At 40.8% G+C, this 20,192-nt stretch overlaps 1 protein-coding gene across 1 annotated transcript in view; it reads right to left on the bottom strand.

The window, feature by feature from the left end:
- The window catches only part of LOC128971496 (tyrosine 3-monooxygenase-like), a 29,064-nt gene that overhangs the window by 7,214 nt on the left and 1,658 nt on the right, over window positions 1–20,192 (bottom strand). The window contains exons 3-9 of the mRNA XM_054387076.1: window positions 18,607–18,695; window positions 15,137–15,204; window positions 13,893–13,943; window positions 9,896–10,041; window positions 3,799–3,934; window positions 3,106–3,175; window positions 1,361–1,417 (exon numbers count right to left, since the gene is read on the bottom strand). Of these exons, the coding sequence (XP_054243051.1) occupies window positions 1,361–1,417; window positions 3,106–3,175; window positions 3,799–3,934; window positions 9,896–10,041; window positions 13,893–13,943; window positions 15,137–15,204; window positions 18,607–18,695 (617 nt within the window). The remainder of the gene's footprint in view (window positions 1–1,360; window positions 1,418–3,105; window positions 3,176–3,798; window positions 3,935–9,895; window positions 10,042–13,892; window positions 13,944–15,136; window positions 15,205–18,606; window positions 18,696–20,192) is intronic.

Here is a 20,192-nt window from a genome sequence, read left to right as displayed (position 1 = left end):
ACCTAGATTAGATGTTTGACTTTTAAACAATTGAAGACTGAGATGTTAACCCAGCATTTACTGTTTAGAATATTTGAATGGCACTCACAAAATTACATTCTCATAGATCTTGAACTAAAGTCAGTCTTTTCTAAAAGGTGCCCCTATTCTACCTTCCCAAACCCTAGATGATGCTGTGACATGAGATCCATCATTCTTCTAACCTTAATCTTAACCTTATCTCTAATCTAGTCCAGGATCAGCAAGAGGTGCTTGTAAAGAAACGCTATGTAAGCCACTGGCCTTCAACAAACCTCACCAAATGGCTCTCTGGGTTTCATAATTCTTTTAACTCTATCAAAGACATGGATCTTAATCTTAATCTAGCCTCTCTATACCCAGAGAATGGGAAATTGCACAGGAAATGTGTATGTGTCACTGTTTTTTCCCACATAGTTCTCTCACATCACCAGTCCAAGACCTGGATGATGTCATGAAAAAATCAGCACTGGCACCTTTTGCTCTCCAAACTCTAAAAATACTGGTAGTCTTGCCTAGTCTTGACCCCAGGACTGGTATATGCAGATAGATTTGAGGTGAGCCACAATCTCCTTCACACAGCACTTCATTCCACTTCACTGTGAGTGGGGCTGTGTGCTGTGTGAGGCACTTTGGGAGTGACAGCTTCCTCCTATCCACCCCCTTTACTAAATGTGCCTCACCCACCTGGGTGAGGATAAGGTTCCTCTCCTCCCCTGATAAAAAATCATCAGGACTGAGAAATGGCTGTCGTTATGTGAAAAAAATTAAAAAATCATCTGGCCTCCAGTCCACTTTCAGAACAAGTTAAGAAGGCAAAAGAGGACTGCAGCAGTTATTTTGACACATGTATACAGCCGGTCAGTGACTCAGAACTGAATGACACTGCCTGCCCTCGAATTGCTTTTAAGTGCTCACCTATTTTGTGAGATTAGTGAGTAGAGGGTGAACCAAATTCTGATGCTTCCCTTCACCTTTTGTAGGAGACAAAGAAGGAATCACATTGGGTATCCAGTCTATTAGGTGAGTGGTAAGCTAGTTGGGACCCTCCTATGGGCTGAAGTTGTAGAAACTCAGCTTCAGGAATATATTCTCATAGAAGCAAAAGGTATAAGCATTTTGTCAGCTGCAATCACATACTTCTGGGCTTTCCCAGAGGAACTCCAGCCCCTGCTCCAGCACCTTGCTAACCTGTGGATGAGGAGAAGAGACAACACAGCTGATGTTCCCTTTTTTTGTATCTAATCTGAGACATTGGAGAAAAGCCTTCCCTGTGCAGCAAGGGATATGCAGTGAATTGTTTGGGGTTTGCTTTCAATACTAAACTGCCATCTGTACTTACTGTGGCCAATTTCTCAATCTCCGCTTCAGATGATCCAAGAGAAGCCAGTCCAATATCCTAAAGCAAGTAAGCAAGCAGGCAGAGTTACACCAGTGTGATTATTCAGCCCAAGGGAGAGAAAGAGGGGAAGGGGGGAGTACCACATAATTTCTAACATGAATAGTGTGAACTATTCATTGTTTTTGTCACCCAAAATGACCTTCCATGGCTTCCAGGATGCCTACCTCTCCCTGGCCCCCAGCTACTTACCACTGGAAGCCACACTAGATGAGTGTTTAATTCTCAGTGCTCTCTGTATAAAGTTAACCATCTCTTGGCTTAATGCTGGACTATCCCTGGCAGATTTTTAAGGGGTCATAAGAAAGGACAGCAAGGTGGCCTTTTTGTTTGCTATTGCCTTTCTGTCTCCCATTCTCTTTCTGACATCCCTTATGAGTGGGTCAGATTCATGCGGGGAGGATTCTGTTTACTCTCATCTGTGCTTCCTGTTAATTGTTATTCACACAATAGGAATCTGTAGATGCTATGTCCTAGCTATCCCAGAAGCCATATCATGCAGCAAACAAATAAAATTAGGATATTTTCACCATTCATTGTCTCATGTTGAAAAGAACATTGAAGAATTTTCGTTGGGTTAATTTCAACTATGAAAATAATTTGTGGGGGGGAAAAAGTGAAATGTGAAAATTCATTTACTGTGATCCTGTGTTGTGTTCTAGATGGAAAAAAGGGAAAGCTGAAAGTTATGAAATTGCTATCATCTCTTACTTCTGACGTGTCTTCCATTCTGATATTGAACTGAATCGAAGAGGTTTCTTCCAGAATAAATTATAGACCACCAGGATATTTTGAATACTATTCATCTGAATCTGACAATAACATATATTTGTGACCAAAATGGAAACTGCTATGCATCCAGATTGATACAACAGAAGACCATATTATATGAGGTGAACTCACTTTCTTATTGAGATATTCTTACAAGGATATACCTCATGTAACCCCTCTGATCTCACTACCAGTTTCTACACTGGCCACTTGTTGATAAGCTTAGAATATGAGTTATTTTCTTCCCTTTGCTATGGTTTTGAGGCATATGCATAGTTCTGAAGTCTTTAATTATATGAGGTCATTGAGTTCACTTGGGTCTGACATTACTGCTCATACTAAATAGCTCCTTGTTGTACAAAGACATCCTGTTTGCTTTTTTGGAGCCTCCTCAGCATTGCTCAGTATGAGCAATGCTGTGAGAATTTGGTAAGTTGTAAAAGGAAAAACAACTCTAATGAATGACATGGTGATGGATATAATTAAAGTATCATGTGAGATAAAAATGTACATTGAGAGACAGAACCAGCCTGAGGGCTTGATGGCTATTGCTTGTTAGGTTCATGTGGTCTAGGACAGGAAGCCAGGGGAACAACGTTGTCAGTATGACTCAAACACAGCACCTCAGAGGCTCCACTGGCATCCTTCTGCAGACTGACACAGCCCTCCCACAGAGAAGTCCCACAGGCACTGCCTGCCCTGCCTTTTACACAATGTCTTCAGGGAGCACTGCTACCACTCCCTTGAAGTAAATGTCTCCCAAGACACTGCTAGCCTACCATCTCTAGAGGCTGCAACTTAGGCATAGTCGAGTCTTAAAATAGCATGTCAAGCATTGTGAGCTGCATGCCTTTAAGGCATGTCTGGTCTGCTATCCAGAGAACTTGGTTAAACAGCCAGCAGAAATACCTTCTTACCTGTGAGAACTGGGCAAACTCTTTGTCAGCTAGCATGGGAACATGACCCAACAACTCATGGCAGCAGTCTCTGGAAAACAAGTGACTTTCTGTGTTAATAAAGGCTTCTTTCAGTGCCCTATATGAACTTCCCATGGAGGACTTTACCTGACAGACCCCAAAGGGAGCTAGTGTGAGGGCTGCCCTGCACAGTCTGCTTCCATACCTGGCCTGGCTCTGCAGGCATCCTGACAGAGCAGTCCCTTCTGCCAGCTGCCCCCTACTACCTTGGCTATTGTCTTGCTTGGGATGGCACAGGCACTATGTCAAAACATCTTTGAAAGGCCCTTGTTTTGTCCCAGCATACAACAAAAGCATCTGTGTGAATTTGTCATTTCTCATGAAATGTAATTGCTGTTGTCTGGCCAGCACTTACTGGGAGAGTTTCACAGCAGGGAATCAAACCCCAGCAGATGGTAACTGAAGGCAGGATGAAAAGATTAAACCAGATATTCTCTAGTCTTTTCCTTCCCAGAGAGCTTTTCAAGAGAGACACACCCTCTCATGCATGACTTCCCCCTCTAATTCTGCAGCTACCAGTTTATCCAATTGTTTAATTCTGAAAACTCCTGGATAGAGCTCCAGAGCTGTTCCCAAGAGAACAATCCCCAACACATTCTGAAGAATGGGACTGTGCCGAGGCATCAAACTTACGGTTCTGGAGAATGCATAGGAGAAGAGAAATGTCTGATATATTGTGTGGTCTGGAAAACACGAAATGCCAAGCTAGCAAGGAAGTCACGAGCAGACAGCAGTCCTGCAGCTGGTCTCAGCTGGAAACCTGTTCTCTCTGCAAAGGGAATTGAGACTGAATTTAGGCATTTCTAGGGTTAACGGCGTGGCACAGTTACTTCAGTTGAACAATTCCAGAGGATCTTCAATCTCTCTTGCAGTAGCTCCCTCCACCTAAACGCAGTAGGAACATCCTGGCTTGTCATTACAGATGTGTCACTGCACTGCTATGTTTCCAGTTACTGCACCATCAAATCACCTAGCCATCCATGCTACAGACATTCACACAGCAATCATATGAGGTATGGGAGCACCACCTACCCTAGCTTACATTTTTAGCACATTTATACTCATTCATCTACTACGTCCCACATGTCAGTCACATATGATCTTCATGATCAAGCAGGTGACAGAACCTCCATTTTAAGTACTGGCTTGTCTATTAATTCTTGGGTTATCTCTTGTTTCCTGTATAGCTACGTAAAAGAAAAATAAGAGTTAGATATGGGACATATTCCACCCCTACTCTTGCTGAGATCATGTGGCTTTTCTCTGTTGTGACGTTACTGTTTAGCCCCCTTCTGCAGATTTTCTTATTCTCTGTACAGAAACACCTGGTACCCTGTACTGTTGAAGACAGTGTAAGTGAACCATGGATCTGCTGTAGTCTAAGCAATTCTTCTGTTTCTCATTCAACATACCCCAGAGGAAGAATCAGAGCATATTATTCGTTTCCTTTTGTCAGCACATGTTCCACATGGTCCACAAACTCAGCACTGGCAAAACTTTCTATCAGTTTTATCTTTTTTGCCTGGACTTTGTTAGAATGAGAACAGACAGCAGAAAGAGCAAACAGGTCCTCATCAGAGGTAAAGGTGCTGGAATTTGGCTCCTTACTTTCAGAGTTTCCATCAGTACTTCCACCTAATTTTCCGCTCTATTTTTCCACATTATGCCCATCTAGAACTAACTATACAGGCTCCCAGTGTATGATCATGTGTGCTTTGCTTTGTATGTGTCTGCAATGCCTTTGCACTCTGCTTTCAGCTTATGCTATCAGTGTTACTCTAGGACACCCCATACTGCTATGAAATGTCTCTGAGAGACAAGCAAAATAACCAGTCTCATGTTTAGCAGGATACAAAAATTGCCTTTTCCATGGGAAACATGTTGGTGGTCTGCAAAGCTAAGAAAAATGAAAATCACTGCTTTAAAAGAGAGACAATGATAATCTTTTTGAAGTCTCATATTCAAAGTCTGTGTTACATTCTCAGATCCCATAAATGACATTTCGTCTTCTTTAAAGCATAAAACTACACTTTTAAAAAAATCAGAAAAGGTTTTATCCTCCCTTCTCTATCCATATTCTATTGTGTCATGTAGCCTGGAACCTAATTTATTTTATGTAAAAAAAAAAAAAAAAAAAAAAATCCCACCCAGAAACCCAGACATTTACAGGAATGTTTTTGCTTTGTTTTTTAGTGTTTCTTCCAGAATTTCTTGTCTTTCTCTGTCTGGCTATTAGCACTTTTTCTCATTAAAAAAAAAAAAAAAAAGAAAGAAAGAAAAGGGGAGAGAGAGAAGAAAAGGGGAAAAGAGTAGGCTGCCCTGGAAGAATTAGAAGGAACAAAACAACTGAAGCTAGATGGGTCAAAAAGAAGAATGGAGAGCAAGGAATTCTACCTGACAATGGGAAGAACTAGGTAGCTAGCATTTGCCATGGTTATCTTCTATTTCTCCACTGAATTCAAAGCTAATATGTAGTGGACTGCCTGAAAACTGAACAATACCAAAAACATATGAGTATTATGTCTACACTGAGCAAAGGCATCAGCAATAACCAGGGAATCATAAGTGGTTGTAAAGCAGCTTACTATTCTTTCCCTTTCCCAAATAAGAAAGCAGAATGTCTGAGGGAATAGACAGACCATCAGCTATGTCTCCTTAGGTGCTGCCCAGAAGCTGGCATAAGAAGTGTACTCCCTTGCTGCTGATGCCACACTAAACCAATCCAGAGGATTATGAAAACTGCAGAATATGGTCATCTTTGGGCTAAATTCTGAGTCTGAGTGAAATGAAGACTAAACCAGATGAAAAATATATCAGACAAGATCCAAGCACTAAGTAACTCAGTTTTGGAAGGACTATGAAAGAGTCTAGGGAAATTTATATTGCTTTAGCATCTATGTTGGAGGAGCAGGAGGGAAAATGAAAATTACAGCTTACATTCCCTGAGATGCCCTTCGAAATATAGGCCAGTGAATGAGGCAGTCTGCTGAAGTAACAGACTTGGCCACTTGCCTTGAAAAGCCATAGGAAAAAGGTATTTACTGAAGGTAATTATCTGTCAGATCTGAACTTTTATTTCATTACTGCATAATAAATCCAGCAATTAGTATAGAATTGTGGGTGTGGTTAATTGGACCTGCTGCTCAAAGGTCTCTGACATCAAAATGAGTTGAAGAAAAGGTCCTGAGTAGTTGACCTAAAGTGATCTGTAGGGCTTAATTCTTGGCCTAAAAACCTCATGCATACAGGTCTGTGCATTCTAGTGTGAGCTTGCTTGAGTTCACTTGCTGTAATTTCTTCCAGCTGTGCAGGACAATGACTGCCTAAATTCAGACATCTTTCCTAGAAAGAAAGATGTGCCTAGGTTTATCTAGTTAACCCTTTAGGAAAACACTTGCCATATTCAACAGTTACAGAGTTAACTACTTAAATTCCCTTTAAGTAATTGTGAAATACTTAGAATGTAGAGCTCATTTCTGTTCAGCCTCACTAAAAGGCCAATTAACACTAGACTGATCTTGCAGTTCCACTTGTATTGAAGTCAAAAGGGATTGCTTGCTTGAGTTCAGAGATACTGATGAGTAAAAGAGAGGATGGAAGTCTGTCTGTGTGGACTGGTTATAATATGATCACTTCCTCTCCACAGTATCCTCTCTCGACCTCTCTGCATCCTTACAGTTTATTATACTTAAAGTTGCACCATGGGAGGATTTTCAAAGCTGCACCAGAGGAGGTATAGACTGGCCCTTAAGAAGCATTTCTTTACCAAGAGGGTGGTAAAACACTGGAACCGGCTTTCTAGGGAGGTGGACAATGTCCCATGCCTGTCAGTGTTCAAGAGATGTTTGGACAACGTGCTTTAACTTTTGGGCAGCCCTGAATTGGTCAGGCAGTTGGACTTGTTGATCATTGTAGGTCCCTTCCCATTGAAATATTAAAATCTAGTCCAGCCTTGTTTCACTGAGACAGAGTCAGAGTCCAGCCACACTCTGCAGGCCATTAGCAGTTTTGAGTCAGCCAGGATAGCTGACTTGCATTGGCTCACAGGTGTATCTCATACTATAAACATCATACTTATTATAAAGAGGCAAGTTTACTGAGGGTGGAGGGATTTCTGTTTGGGCCTCTCCTTATCCTGCTTTTCTTCCTCCACCTGAGGACTATCTTTCTGTTTATTGTGGCCATCACATGTTTGCTGGGGTGAGTATAATTTTGTATACTTTATACTGATATTAGTTTGGCTGTTTCATCAAACTTATTTTCATTTCAGCCTGCAGGTCTTGTCTCCTTTTCCTGATTCTTCCTCTCTGTGCTGGGAAAGCATCAATGGGTGATTGAGCAAATGCTATAAGCTAACTGTAGATAAAATCTTATTACACATGCTAAGGAATGGCCCAGTCTTTTGAGGCAGTATTTAACAAAGATGCATGACGAGATTTTAGCCCTCAATGGGACAGGACAATCTGCAGCTTGCCCATACCTAAGCAGTGACATAAAGGAACTGTTCCATGTATCTCCACATAGTCTTAGTTGAAACACATTCACTGTATGCCATGGAATTTTGGGACACATTACAGCATATGGTTTGGTTAAGGTTTACTTGGTAGAGCACTGCATACCTGTAACACAGGAAAGAGCCTAAACACACAGCTGATTGAGTTGTAAGGAGTTGTGGCTTTGCTGCTGATGGTGGTAAAAACCACCCAAATTAGTAATAAATTGGAAGAACTCCTTACAAATTGTATCACTCACTTGGTGACTGATTGGCATGAGGCTGTCTTTAACATGGACCTTGCAGATGCTTCTGGCTCAGATTCAGTTTCTCACAAACAGACCTTGTAGTGTCGATAATCATGCTACTCTAGAAAGCATTCTGTAAAGTGCAATGGGACTAAAATAACTTACTCTTAATTGCAGCTCTCTGTAAACACAGTTCTTTTAAACAAACTTTGTTCCATCCGTGCATAATCTTTTACAAAGCCTGTAGGCTAAATTAATTCAGGTTTTATCCACAGTTTAAGAAGGATAGGACAAGCATTGCTAAGAATCATTCTTCAGGTTTTCCTTAGACAACCATTTCAGGACGGGATAAAGTTCCTCTGAAGTACCTGATTCTCATTCCCAGTCAAAATAGTTCAGACAATTAGCTTACACTAGACATCCCATGCTTTTAGCAGATGAGTTGAAACTCACTGTGAACATCTTCCTAACTGTCAGTAGCAGAATTTTCAGAATTACTGTTTTTAGTGTGGGGTTTGTTTTGTTTTGTAGGGGGTATTGTTGTTTTGCTTTGGGGTGGGTTTTTGTTTTGGTTTAGGACAATCTGTACAGCATACAGGAAATTTAGAACAAGGCTTTACAAAAGAAACAAGCAGGCCCAACCCAACCAACATAAGCAACACAAACTGTATTATGACAGGATATTTTTCGTGTTATGCTACATTCTGCCACCTTAAAATCATCTGATTTGCTTAAATACGAATATCTGTGTGAATCAAAGCAGCATCACATTTCTGGAGCTCCCTGCTGCCAGCTTTTTGTGTGTAAATGAGAGAATATCAGCTACTTCATGAGAAAAAATATCAACCCAGTTACTATAGGAGAGAAGTAAGATTGATAGTTGAATAAAAGGGAAACTACATAAGAAAATACATAATGCACACATAGAAAAATTCCTACAGCTGGATGTGATGGTGATCATGAATGATGTTTTTCATATGCCAGCCTTCTATTCCCTTACACTACAGGTGCAATAAAAACTTTGTCACCAAACAGATTAATCTTTCCTAGAAGTGGCAATCTCTTTAGAAAACTCTTCAGCAACAGAAAGCTTGTTTTGGCTAACTAGAATCACCTACTGACCTACATGGAGCAGGTCACTTGATTTAAAGTTAAGCCAAAGTTTTTATTTCATCGTAGCTATCAGCTGTCTTCCTCTCTCTAGCACATCTCCTTGTCACTGAGAAGGAGCAAAGAGGCTTTTTAAAAACACTTTCTTAAGTCATTCTTGATAACAGTAGGAAATCAGCTGCGTAACACAAAGCACCTGACCTTGGGAATCCATGGCATGTGACCTCATAAAAATAACAGGCTTCTTTCCTTGCCTGTCCCCTGTTAGCCATCTTAGCAATGTTTTGTGTTCTTTCATCTAAGGCCACATCCTCCTGCATTTATAGACTAACCTCAAAGCTTTTCTTCTTTCCTGTCAGCTACAGGCTAGGTACCAAAGAGTTCAGTGTGATAAGTGGGGCCAAGGAGATAGAAAGAAGTAGCGTTGTCTCAAGGTGGCTGCTGACTGACTAGCAGGACCTACTGGAGACAGTTTCCAGTAGGACATACAGCCATCCTGCCTCATGCATCAGAAAAAAAGTGGACTTAAGAGGTATGCACCTGTATTTGTGTTTGGCTTTTTCTACCACTGTAGTTAGAGAAGCATAAAATACAGCCAAACCCATTGAGAGGCTGTGTGTACAAGTCATGCTGAGCAGTGTGCTATGGTGGCTCTGCTGCTGCCAGTACTGGAATTAGTTGGTTAGTGCTACACCAACTGCAGCCACTTACAAACTTACTGCTTAATCCCTAGATATGCCATGTGCTACAGCTCAAGGGAACTCTATGGCTAATCAGCTCTGCTCATGAGGTTGAGTTCAGCAAGGTGGTTTCTGTGTGTATGCAGTGTACAAATGCATCCAGGAAACCCTAGGATAAACCACAGTTCATAATGGCTGACCTTTTAAAAATCTGGAGACATCCTGAAGTTGAGGTATGTTATCCTCTTGGTAGCCACAGTATTTTTCCAGCTGCTGAAAAGCATCCAAGTACTGTGTACAAGCATGAGTAGGATAAAGGCTGCTCAGCTTCCTGTAGACTTCTCTCCTAAAAATTAAAAGCCATAGAGCATGAGCCATGTCAACAAAGCAGTACTTATCTGCCCTGTCTACAGATTCACAGAGGCATAAGCCCCCATCACAGGCAATGAACTGACACCTGTTGTTTGGAAACTGATGCCTGAGTGGATTTAGCAAATCATAAGGGGGTTTTATTTCCCTTTTGTTTCAGAAGATGGGTTCCTATTCAGCAAATCTATTTTATCCCTTCCTACACCCTGCTTTAATATAACAGGACCCTAATCTTGATTCAGAAGTGTTTCTTGCTTAGGTGTTCAAGTTAGCAGGGAAATCCTAGGGAAAAGCTGAGGCTGTGTCCCTCCCTAGGTTGTGCAGTTTAGGGATAGGATGAAAAAGGTATTCCCTCCCTTTCTATGCTGAGTTATAATTTGAAATTCTGGTCATTCCATCTCCATGCTGAAGCCTAGCCTATACTTCAGCCTTACAAACGTCCTCCTAAACAAAGCACATTTTCTGATACTGAGCAGTAACATCTGGACAGGCAAAGAGATTCATACTTTTGCAGTTCAAAATGCCTGGCATGGGCTATGTATTAGAAAGACATGCCAACTTCTTGAAACATTTAGCCCTTATACAAAAATAGAGTAACTGAAGAAAAATATGTATAACCAGATTTGGGCACAGGCTTCAAGTTTCTCCCAAACTTGGTGGAGTTTGGATCTAGAGCTGTGGTTTGGAATATGTTTAGCTGCTACAAAGTAAACAAGTAGTAATAGGATGATGGCAAAGAACCTTATAGAAATGGTTATTTTTGTTCAGACATGGCCCTGGGGTATTAGAAATTTTATAAACAATGTTTTATGAAAATTGAGATCATTCTTGGAAATGCTGGCTACAGAAAATGACCTTTTGTTGGGTTTGCATTGTATTTTTTGTGTGATGCTATTGTTGCTATGGAGGTGATAGCCAGTCCCTGGTAATGGCTCTCTTCATTTGTACAAATGTCTTACATGGTGTGGGAGTAATGAGCCAGAATGAAAGAAAGGAAGAAAACCTGACAAAGAAAAAGAAATTACCAGAACAGAGGAAAACAGTGGCTGCTGTCACTATTGCAAAAGCTGCAGGAGACTGGACCATTTTCATAGAAGGAAAAGAAAAAAAAAAAAGAGAACTAAAGTTCAAGCATTACCCTGGCTTATTTCCCCATACAATACTGCTGCCTTCAGTGGGGTTATGTAGGATCTGAACCAGTAGATGGTTCATCCTCAGAGAGTACCTAGATGGTACTTCCAAATGGTCCCTAGAGAGAACAGGCTTATTTACACTTCTGCACATATGATCTCTTTTATCAAAGCACTATTCTGCTGTGTGTCTGAACACTACCACAGAAACCTAGGCAGACTGCTGGTGACTTATCCAAAGCTAAGTGTCCCTCCTCTCTATGTCCTTTTAAGAAAATCATCTAAGTCCACTCTAAAGTCAATAGAGAAGCAGATATTTCCAGACAATTTAACTTGCCCTAATGTAGTATCTCAAATAGGAGTAGTGCCTCATCATACGGTGATCCTGTCACTCAAAGGACCATTAAGCTGCTACTTGATAGTTCTTCAGTGCACAAATGGAAAGAGAAACTGCTGAAAGTATGGTCTATGAAATACTCTAGACAGAAGCCTCATAACAAATGCTGAAGACAGACACTTGAGGCTTTAAAGGCAATGACCTTACTTTACATAGATGTCATTTTTTCATAGAATCATAGAATCAGTCAGAGTTGGAAGGGAGCACAAGGATCATCTAGTTCCAACCCCCCTGCCATGGGCAGGGACACTTCACACTAGATCAGGCTGGCCAGAGCCTCATCCAGCCTGGCCTTAAACACCTCCAGGGATGAGGCCCCAGTCACCTCCCTGGACAACCCATTCCAGTCTCTCACCACTCTCATGGTGAAGAACTTTTAAAAAAAAAGTGGTACTATCCAGCTTTATTATGAAGGTATGACAGGTGCATCCATATAATTCTGTCCTAGATTCTCCCACTTTCTTATATAGCTCTTGCCCATAAAACATCTTTTATGGCTACTTATTTTCAGAGCCTTCCGAGAAGCCTGCTTGAAAACAGAAATTCAGATCATCTGTACCCTGTCATATTTCTTCACTTGATTAGTTTTCATTTTTATAACCATGTTGCTACAAACTGAAGGCATCCAAGAACTCCTCAGAGTGAACACCAAGGGAATTTTATCTGTGCTACAAATTTCCTGTTCAATTGCACAGTACTCAATTAAGTTGTGCTGTAATGCAGCTGACCTCAGGACACAGCCCTGGGGGGCTGTGATAACCATTGGAAGATCTAATTTTGGATACAGCTTTGCATAACAAGACAACCTGGGTTGCTGGGACTAGCTGTTTGGGGAAATGGAGGGATACTCCTTTAAAGGTCTACTCTATTACCACAGCACAACAAATACTAGGTTAAGAAGGGCTGGAATGACAGAGGTTGGCAACAAAAGAGAAAAACAGGAAAGAACACAAAATTAAGTTTTCTTAACTATGACATTTCCACAGGCCATCCCATGCCAAGGTTGTTGGCTGGTGGTAGCAATCACGAGCATAACACTGGCCATCAGTCTTTGAAAATTAAAAGATGTTATAAAATCCTTTTTGAGCTTAATAAAAATGTGATTGCCTAGATGAGTTGGATGCAAGCTTTCCATGGGATTGTGGGAAACACCCCTCCAGCTCTCTATGGCACAGCAGAATTTATTTAAAATAAAATAATCACTGAAAAAGATGGGATGGCCCTATTGCTGAGGTTCTGGAATCAGACATCCAGTGTACAGATTTAATTCCTGGCATTGACATAGACTTTGTGTATAATTTTGGGCAAATCCCTTAAGCTCAAGCTTTTTCAGTTGCACAGTTATGTGGTCTTCATTTTTCCTTTTCCCCACCTTTAGGCTGTCTTTCCATTTATATTGCAAACTTTTCTGAACAAAGACTCTTATTAGGTGCACATGTGGTACGTTCCACAAATCTGAGACTCTGCTCTTAGTTGGGACATTTGGACATATTTATGTTTGTATTATCATACAAATGTGTATTGCTGCTTACTGAGATTTGTAAAAGGTAGTGGGAAACAGTGGAAACAGAGGTATATGAAATAAGAACTCTGCTTTCTTTCAAATCTGACATGCACTTCACATAAAGTATGCAAACATAGTTTGGACTGAATTGAATTAATTTTATTTGTTTTGGGATGGGTTTTCTAACTACAAATCTTCAGGAGAAACAAAGCCCCTGTGAAGAAGTGCTGCACACATGTGAAAGTAACTTGTCATCAATTCATATAACATTAAAGGCTTTTTTACAGTGTAAATAGTGTATCCTAGGAGGGATATAAACTCCAAAACTTTCTTTAGCTCCAATTTGAAAGGATGATACCTATTCATATTAACAGGAATGAATACTTGGAAGGAAAGCAAGCAAGGCTGACCTATGAACACTGGATTAGCCATGTCCTATGAGTGATCTTCCAACTGCAAGTAGGCATTTTCTCCTAGTAATAGATTTGGAAAGGTGGTATTTCTGTCACCACCATAGCTATAGTTACTTAGAGGTCAGTTAGAAGAAGTTATACTTGCTATACTGGTATTTTGTTGGGATTGGAAGGCAGGGAGAAGGTTGGGAAAATGTAATTTGCTCTGGAAAGTGAATAGTTAAGATCGGTCCTGAGAATGGAATTCTACAAACCAAATGACCGAAAAGTAACAATCAAGAAGTAAAAGTTGAGGTGGATAAGTATGGTGGATAAGCTATCTCACATTGCCAGTCTCTCCTGGCACTCCAGGCCCAGATGTCAGAGTATAACAAACATACTCACCAAGTTGCAGTCTCCTGCGCTGTGTACTTGATGAGAGGCAAAGGGTCTCCTCTGTAATGAAGAGAGGAAACAATGCATCTGCCTAAAGCAGGTTTCAGGTTCCATTTCTGAGTATTATTTTCTTCGCCTGCACTGTGAATATCTAGTGTAGTGAAAGCAGAAACAGTAAAATAGTATGTAATTAAATTCTGTGTCTTGGTAGGCTCTAATGTGTGCGGTTTCTCCGCTGTTCCGTTGTGGGGAGGAAACAGAGAGATGTGGTAAGAAAGGGAGCCATGTTCTGCTTTACAGAAGTAAAATGAGAGCCTCAGGCCTACTCTTACCTCTGATGAAGGCAATCTAGCCACCAAAATGCAGTACCTAGAGGGTCCATCTCTGAAGGATGTGATCAGCCTAGCGTCATCACAGAGAAGCATTTGTAAATTCAGCAGCAGACAGCTACCCAGGCATACACTGCATGGTTACCACTAACTTTGCTGATTGGTGGTGGTCTCCTCTTTTCCTCACTGTTGCTTCTTCAGTAGCTCTGAGCCAGTTCAGTTCATTTTAGTGCTGTTTTGTGATGCACTAGCTGTGATATTTGGTGGCAGTGAGAAAACTGTACTCAAGAAGAAGTCTCTCAAGACCTGGGAAATTTCTCCAGTTCTTGGACACCATGAGGCTGATAATCCACAATCAGTTCTACTTATACATCTGACTAACTCTGTCAGACAGCAGTGTGATTCTGTTGTTTACATGTAAAGGTAGAAACATTTTCAGTCACCCACATGAGACCTGAGATGGTTTTAGGCTTTTAGACAACTAATGTACCTAGCTAGAGACATTTTGTCAAGCAAATAACAAAAATAGTAAATTGCTTTTTTGTCATTAAAAATATATTCTCAAACATTGTTCCTTATAGATCCTTGAAAAAAGATTTGCCTCATCTCAGGAACTAGTCCTCAAAGGAACTACAAAACTGAAACAAAAGAGTCACATTGAGAAATCACCTCTGCTAAGACAAAATGCAACACTGAAAAAGTGGTGAATGCAATCCTAAGATTTTTATCTTAAGGTGTATTTGCTGTGTAGTGAGAAAAGTATAATTTATATGGAGTCAAAGCTGCAATGTCTGAATTCTGTCTTCTAAAAGATAGCCCCATTGATACATTGACAAAAGATTGTCTCTGGCATTTCTTGCACAGAAAGATGTCTGAAAGAGTATGTGAGCCACTGCAATTTCTCTTCAGCAGCCTTGTACTTACGCTCTGTAATTAAAGGCAAGGTCAGCAAAGAATGCCCTCCGTTTCTTATACTCCAGGTCAGCATATCCCTGAGTTAGAAAACAATTTGAAAGAAGCTTTACCTTAAGAGAGAACTATAAGAATAAATAAATTTGCTAACAGAAGCATTCAGAAAACCTAGGACTCAAATAGACTCTTTTCGCTGAGGCAATGAATCTTGAACCTTATGAACAGGGTAAGCCAAATTCTGCATATGACATTTAGATGAAAATCTGAGGCTTGTGAACAGAAATTAAAGTAAGATGGACTGATGGAAAGATTTTGGAGTTGTTCATAGATACTGTATTACCATGTGATTACACTTATGGGCAGATTTAAATGCAAGTTACATAAAAAAGGGAATTGAAATAGGGGCATCACTTCCACTGAAGGAGAGCTCAGTCTCTGAATCATTTCTTTCTTCTGCTGAGCATGAAAGTTGTAGCACAGGGCATAACATGATGGTACCAAACCTAGTACCACCTCACCTGAGAAAGTACACTGTGCCTGCACAATATCCTTCACTTTGGCCAAAGAAGAGTCTCCACTGGATAGAAATCATTAGAACCACCACTGAATCTGTAGAAAGTTCAGACTTTCATCTCAATGCCCCCTTACCCATTTATTACCATATTATGATAAAGACACATTCAGTGGAATCTGTTTAAAGAGGGAGTTTACTTATTTAATATCAGTTTTCTTCTTGCCTTCTCAGTATTTACTAGAAGTTGAGCTTTTCCAGCTATTAAGTATCAACAGAGGTGTGGACTCAGACTCCTTTGAATTTTACATCATTCATAATAAGAATAAAATCTGAAATCTGGCACTATGTTGCTAATATAACTCATAAAGAAGTGTTGATCAGCCTCACTCTACAAATATTTATTATTCTAAAATATTCAGAACTTACTGGCACCTCTTTGTGTACTACAAGCCAAATTTCTCCCTTAGGTTTATTCACATAATTTTCAGTGTAGCAATATTACCAGTAATACTGCAGTTAATGAGTACTGTGTGCATGAATCTGAGGAAAGAACTGGATCCTGAGAGCATGTTTTTGTCATGCGTTGTGGATAATGAGTTCATTCAGATGCCACCCTTACTTGTCAGGAACTGCAATGAGTCCATACAAAACATGCAGGAAAACCACTGGGCCAGACTAGCATCGATGCTGTGACCCTTTGGTTTTGTCCCTGCTGTTCCCAGATCTTTCTACCCAGTCTGGGAGCTGCAGAAGCCTCCTTGGGGAACTGCCACAACTAGTGTCAGGGTGCCCTAGAAACTGGTGTTACAATGTCATTGGTTTGTTGTTCTGGCCATTAAAGAAATGGTAAAGAACCAAGTGAACCTGTTGAGATGGACAGCTCAAATTACCTATTTGGTAGTAAATGTATGTGTAAACTCTTTTGCTGAGCCAACTGTACAATAGTGTATTTGGCAATTTCCTCCACCTGTCCATTTTTGAGCAATGCTCAGCAGCGCAGTAAATGAGTCCACACTGTGCTACCTTCTGCCACAGACAAATGATTTGCAATGCCTGAGCTAACTTGTTTCAAGCTAGTTCGGGCATGTCTACATTGTGCTGCGCTCTGCCATGTAGATTTATTCTCATTCACTACTTGGGTAACTGCACTATTGGTGCTTTCTCTCATCCTCTTCTGTGTTGAGCCCTCCTATTTGGCAAAGTAGGAGGAAAACTTATTCCAGTTCAAAGAATTTCCAATATACATTCATTTATCTCATGAAAAGCAGCCTCAGAGCTAGCTCAGAAAGACGACAAATACTTAGATAATTTCTATCAGAAAGATGTGAAGAAGAGTGAAAGATTCTATGTTGCAGTTACAACATTGGTGGATATGGGAATAACAACTGCTGTCATCTACCTGGACTTGTGTAAACTGTTTGACACTGTCCCACACAACATCCTTGTCACTGACTCAGAGATGTGCATTTAACAGCTGGGCAATTTGGTGGATAAGGAATTGGTTAAATCAGCACACTCAAGGAATTGCAGTCAGTCACTTGATATCCAAATGGAGACCAATGACAAGTGGCGTTCCTTGGGGGTCACAACTGGGCCCAGCACTATTTAGCAATTTTGTCATCAACATGGAAAGTAGGCTTGAGTGCAGCGTCTGCAAGTCTGCCTACAACACCAAGTTGTGTGGTGCAGTTAACGTGCTGGAGAGAAGGGATGCCATCCAGAGGGACCTTGACAGGTTTGAGAGCAGGGACATTGACAGGTTTGAAAGGAGGGCCCATGCAAACCTCAAGAAGTTCAAGAAGGCCAAGTGAACAGTTCCACACATGGGTTAGGGCAACCCCAAGCACAAATACATCCTGAGCAGAGGGTGGATTGAGAGTAGCCCTGAAGAAGACCTGGGGGTATTGGTGGATGAAAAGCTGAATATGATACAGCAATGTGTGTTCACAGTCCAGAAAGCCATCTGTATCCTCAGCTATGTCAAAAGAAGTGTGGCCAGCATGTCGAGGTAGATGATTCTTCCTCTTTGCTCTGCTCTTGTAAGACCTAGAGTACTGTGTCTACTTAAACAAGAGCAGAGGAGGGCCACAAAAGATGATCAGGGGTCTGAAGTACCTCCTTTATGAAGACAGGCTGAGAGAGTTGGAGTTGAGTTACTCATCCTGGAAAAGAGAAGGCTCTGGGAGAACTTACTGCAACCTTTCATTAGCTAAAAGGGCCTACAGGAAAGATGGAGAGGGACTCTATCAGGGATTATAGGGATGGGATGAAAGATAATGGTTTCAAACTGATAGAGGGTAGATACAGGTTAGACATAAGGAAGAAATTCTTTACTGTGAGAGTGGTGAGACACTGGATGAGGTTGCCCAGGGAAGCTGTGTCTGTTTTCTAACTAAAAAGTTTTTGCAAGTTTAAGCATAATACTCCCTTCTGTGGGATCTGAGGATCTGGCATTTATTAGTGACTACCTCTCTGCCTCTTGTCCTCATTCCTGTCCTCTGTACATTGAATGAGATTCCTGACATATGCCCAATTAAAAATGCAGATACAGAATATCTGAAAGGTCAAACATAGAAAACAGAAAGCAAAAGTCTGGGGAACTTGACTTTTATGGGGACCAGCTGGTACAAAGTGTGTGTACTTCAAATGCGTGAGATGAAAAAATAAATTAGATTTTTTTTTAATTAAACTGTTAAAGGTAAACTCATGCTAAAGAATATGTTGAATAGAAATTACTTCATCATGTGTTTTATGTTAATCCTAAATACCTTGGTGAATCAGGGCCCATAAACTTTTCTCAGTAATTTTTCATTCTGTAGTCCCTAATTCCACTGACAACCAGCCTTTATCTGGCCCTTTATTTTTATTGTCCTTTCATGAGTATTTCTCTACTCCTGAACTTTTTCTTACAAAAATTTCCCTCCAGAGAGTTTCTTCTTAAATTAAAAAACAATGCCTTGAAACTCACAGGGTGACCATGGTCCAAAGTGGGATCATACTTAGTGATCAAATGGTGACACTTGTCCAGATCTTGGATTTTTCTGGGGAACCATGGCACTGGAGAAAAAGCAGTAAGAGTTAAATGAGATAGGATAAAATAATTTCTGAAGTTGTGCTGCAGACTACAAGCTTAGTTTTCACCAGTATCTAAGAATATCCATATCCCTGTGTGTACATGTCAGTAGCTAAATTTGTTTGCTGGCCAAACTGGCTGACTGGATGAAAAACTATCTGAAACTAACTTGCAACGATAAAGTCTCATTTTGAATTACTAGAAACAATTTTTAAAGCCAAAATTTCCTTTTAAGCCAAATGAGATACTCTGCTTCACACAGCACAACACAAAAAGCTTTAAGGCCAAAACCTACCAATCCTGAGTTCTTGCTGGTGCCCGCACCCTGGGTGTCTCTGTGGGCCACAAACACCAACTCTCTGACCCTTTCACCTTAAAACTGAATTAACTGCTTAGGGCACTACTGTATTCTGGGGTCTGAAATGCCCAGAAAAGGTTCTTTACAAACTAGAGTGTTGTGTGTTAAGCCTGAGCTAACTTAGAAACAGAAAGACTCCATCTATTTGCATGCCAGTTGTATTAATTCTAGCGTCAGGCCTAACTATTTTTATTATCTTCTTCAAAACCATAGGAAAAAAGAAAATGTGAAGAAAATTTTGTCCTTAATATTCCTGTGCTTTAACCATAAAAATGTCCACTTTTAACAGTCCCTTGTTTTTATTGTAGATTATAGTACCAGCACACATGAAGTTAACTGCTACTTCTGAGCACAAACCTCTCAGCTTCAAGGAAATCCTAAACAAATGCTTTTTCATCTCTAAAACCTTCTTTGGCTTTCCAGATTCCCTGATGATACCCTTTTGATATCCACACAGTCCCTGACAATAGCTTGGCAGGGACTGCCTCTCATCACAAGTCTGAAGGTATATTTCAAGCAACATCCAAAGAGGGCTGTATTAGATAAAACAACCCTGGGGGTTTCTGCCTGGACTTGTCAAGAGTAGCAAACCCTGTAGAAATTCTGTATTCAGGCTGGACCTTCAGCCTTCTCATCTGCCAGAGGCACCTCTGGCATCATCAGGATTGTGTCTCTAACAGCTTGTTTTACTCACCTATCCCCTACTTTCGTGTAAATAGGACAAATACCAGCCTGCCTCTGGAAAACTCATTTCATACCCTGATGACTGGTAGAGATAGTGACTGAAATACAGTACAGGCAGTGGAGTAGCACCTGCAGTACTTTGCCAGGTGAAATACTGTTCCTAAACTGCAGCCTTTGAAGCTGCCCAACCTCCAAACATGCTCTTCACGTGCCTGGGAAAATGCCTGATGCTCTATTACTCCAGATTTGTCAGTGACTCTGATCCCCACAAGAAGCTCATCCCTTGATTCTCTCAGCCTGCACAGCGCCTGCAGACTTTCTGCTGACCCTCTCTTCTTTGTGTGGAAGCCTCTTTAGAGCTCGTTGCATTTAGCTCTTTTCAGTGAAGGACTCCAGCCAGTCCTACTGGACTCAAATGGCAGTAGCCAGGACACTGCAG

This window comes from Indicator indicator, chromosome 14 (genome assembly GCF_027791375.1).
Source record: "Indicator indicator isolate 239-I01 chromosome 14, UM_Iind_1.1, whole genome shotgun sequence".
NCBI lineage: Eukaryota > Metazoa > Chordata > Aves > Piciformes > Indicatoridae > Indicator > Indicator indicator.
This window is presented reverse-complemented; position numbering and strand designations above follow the sequence as displayed.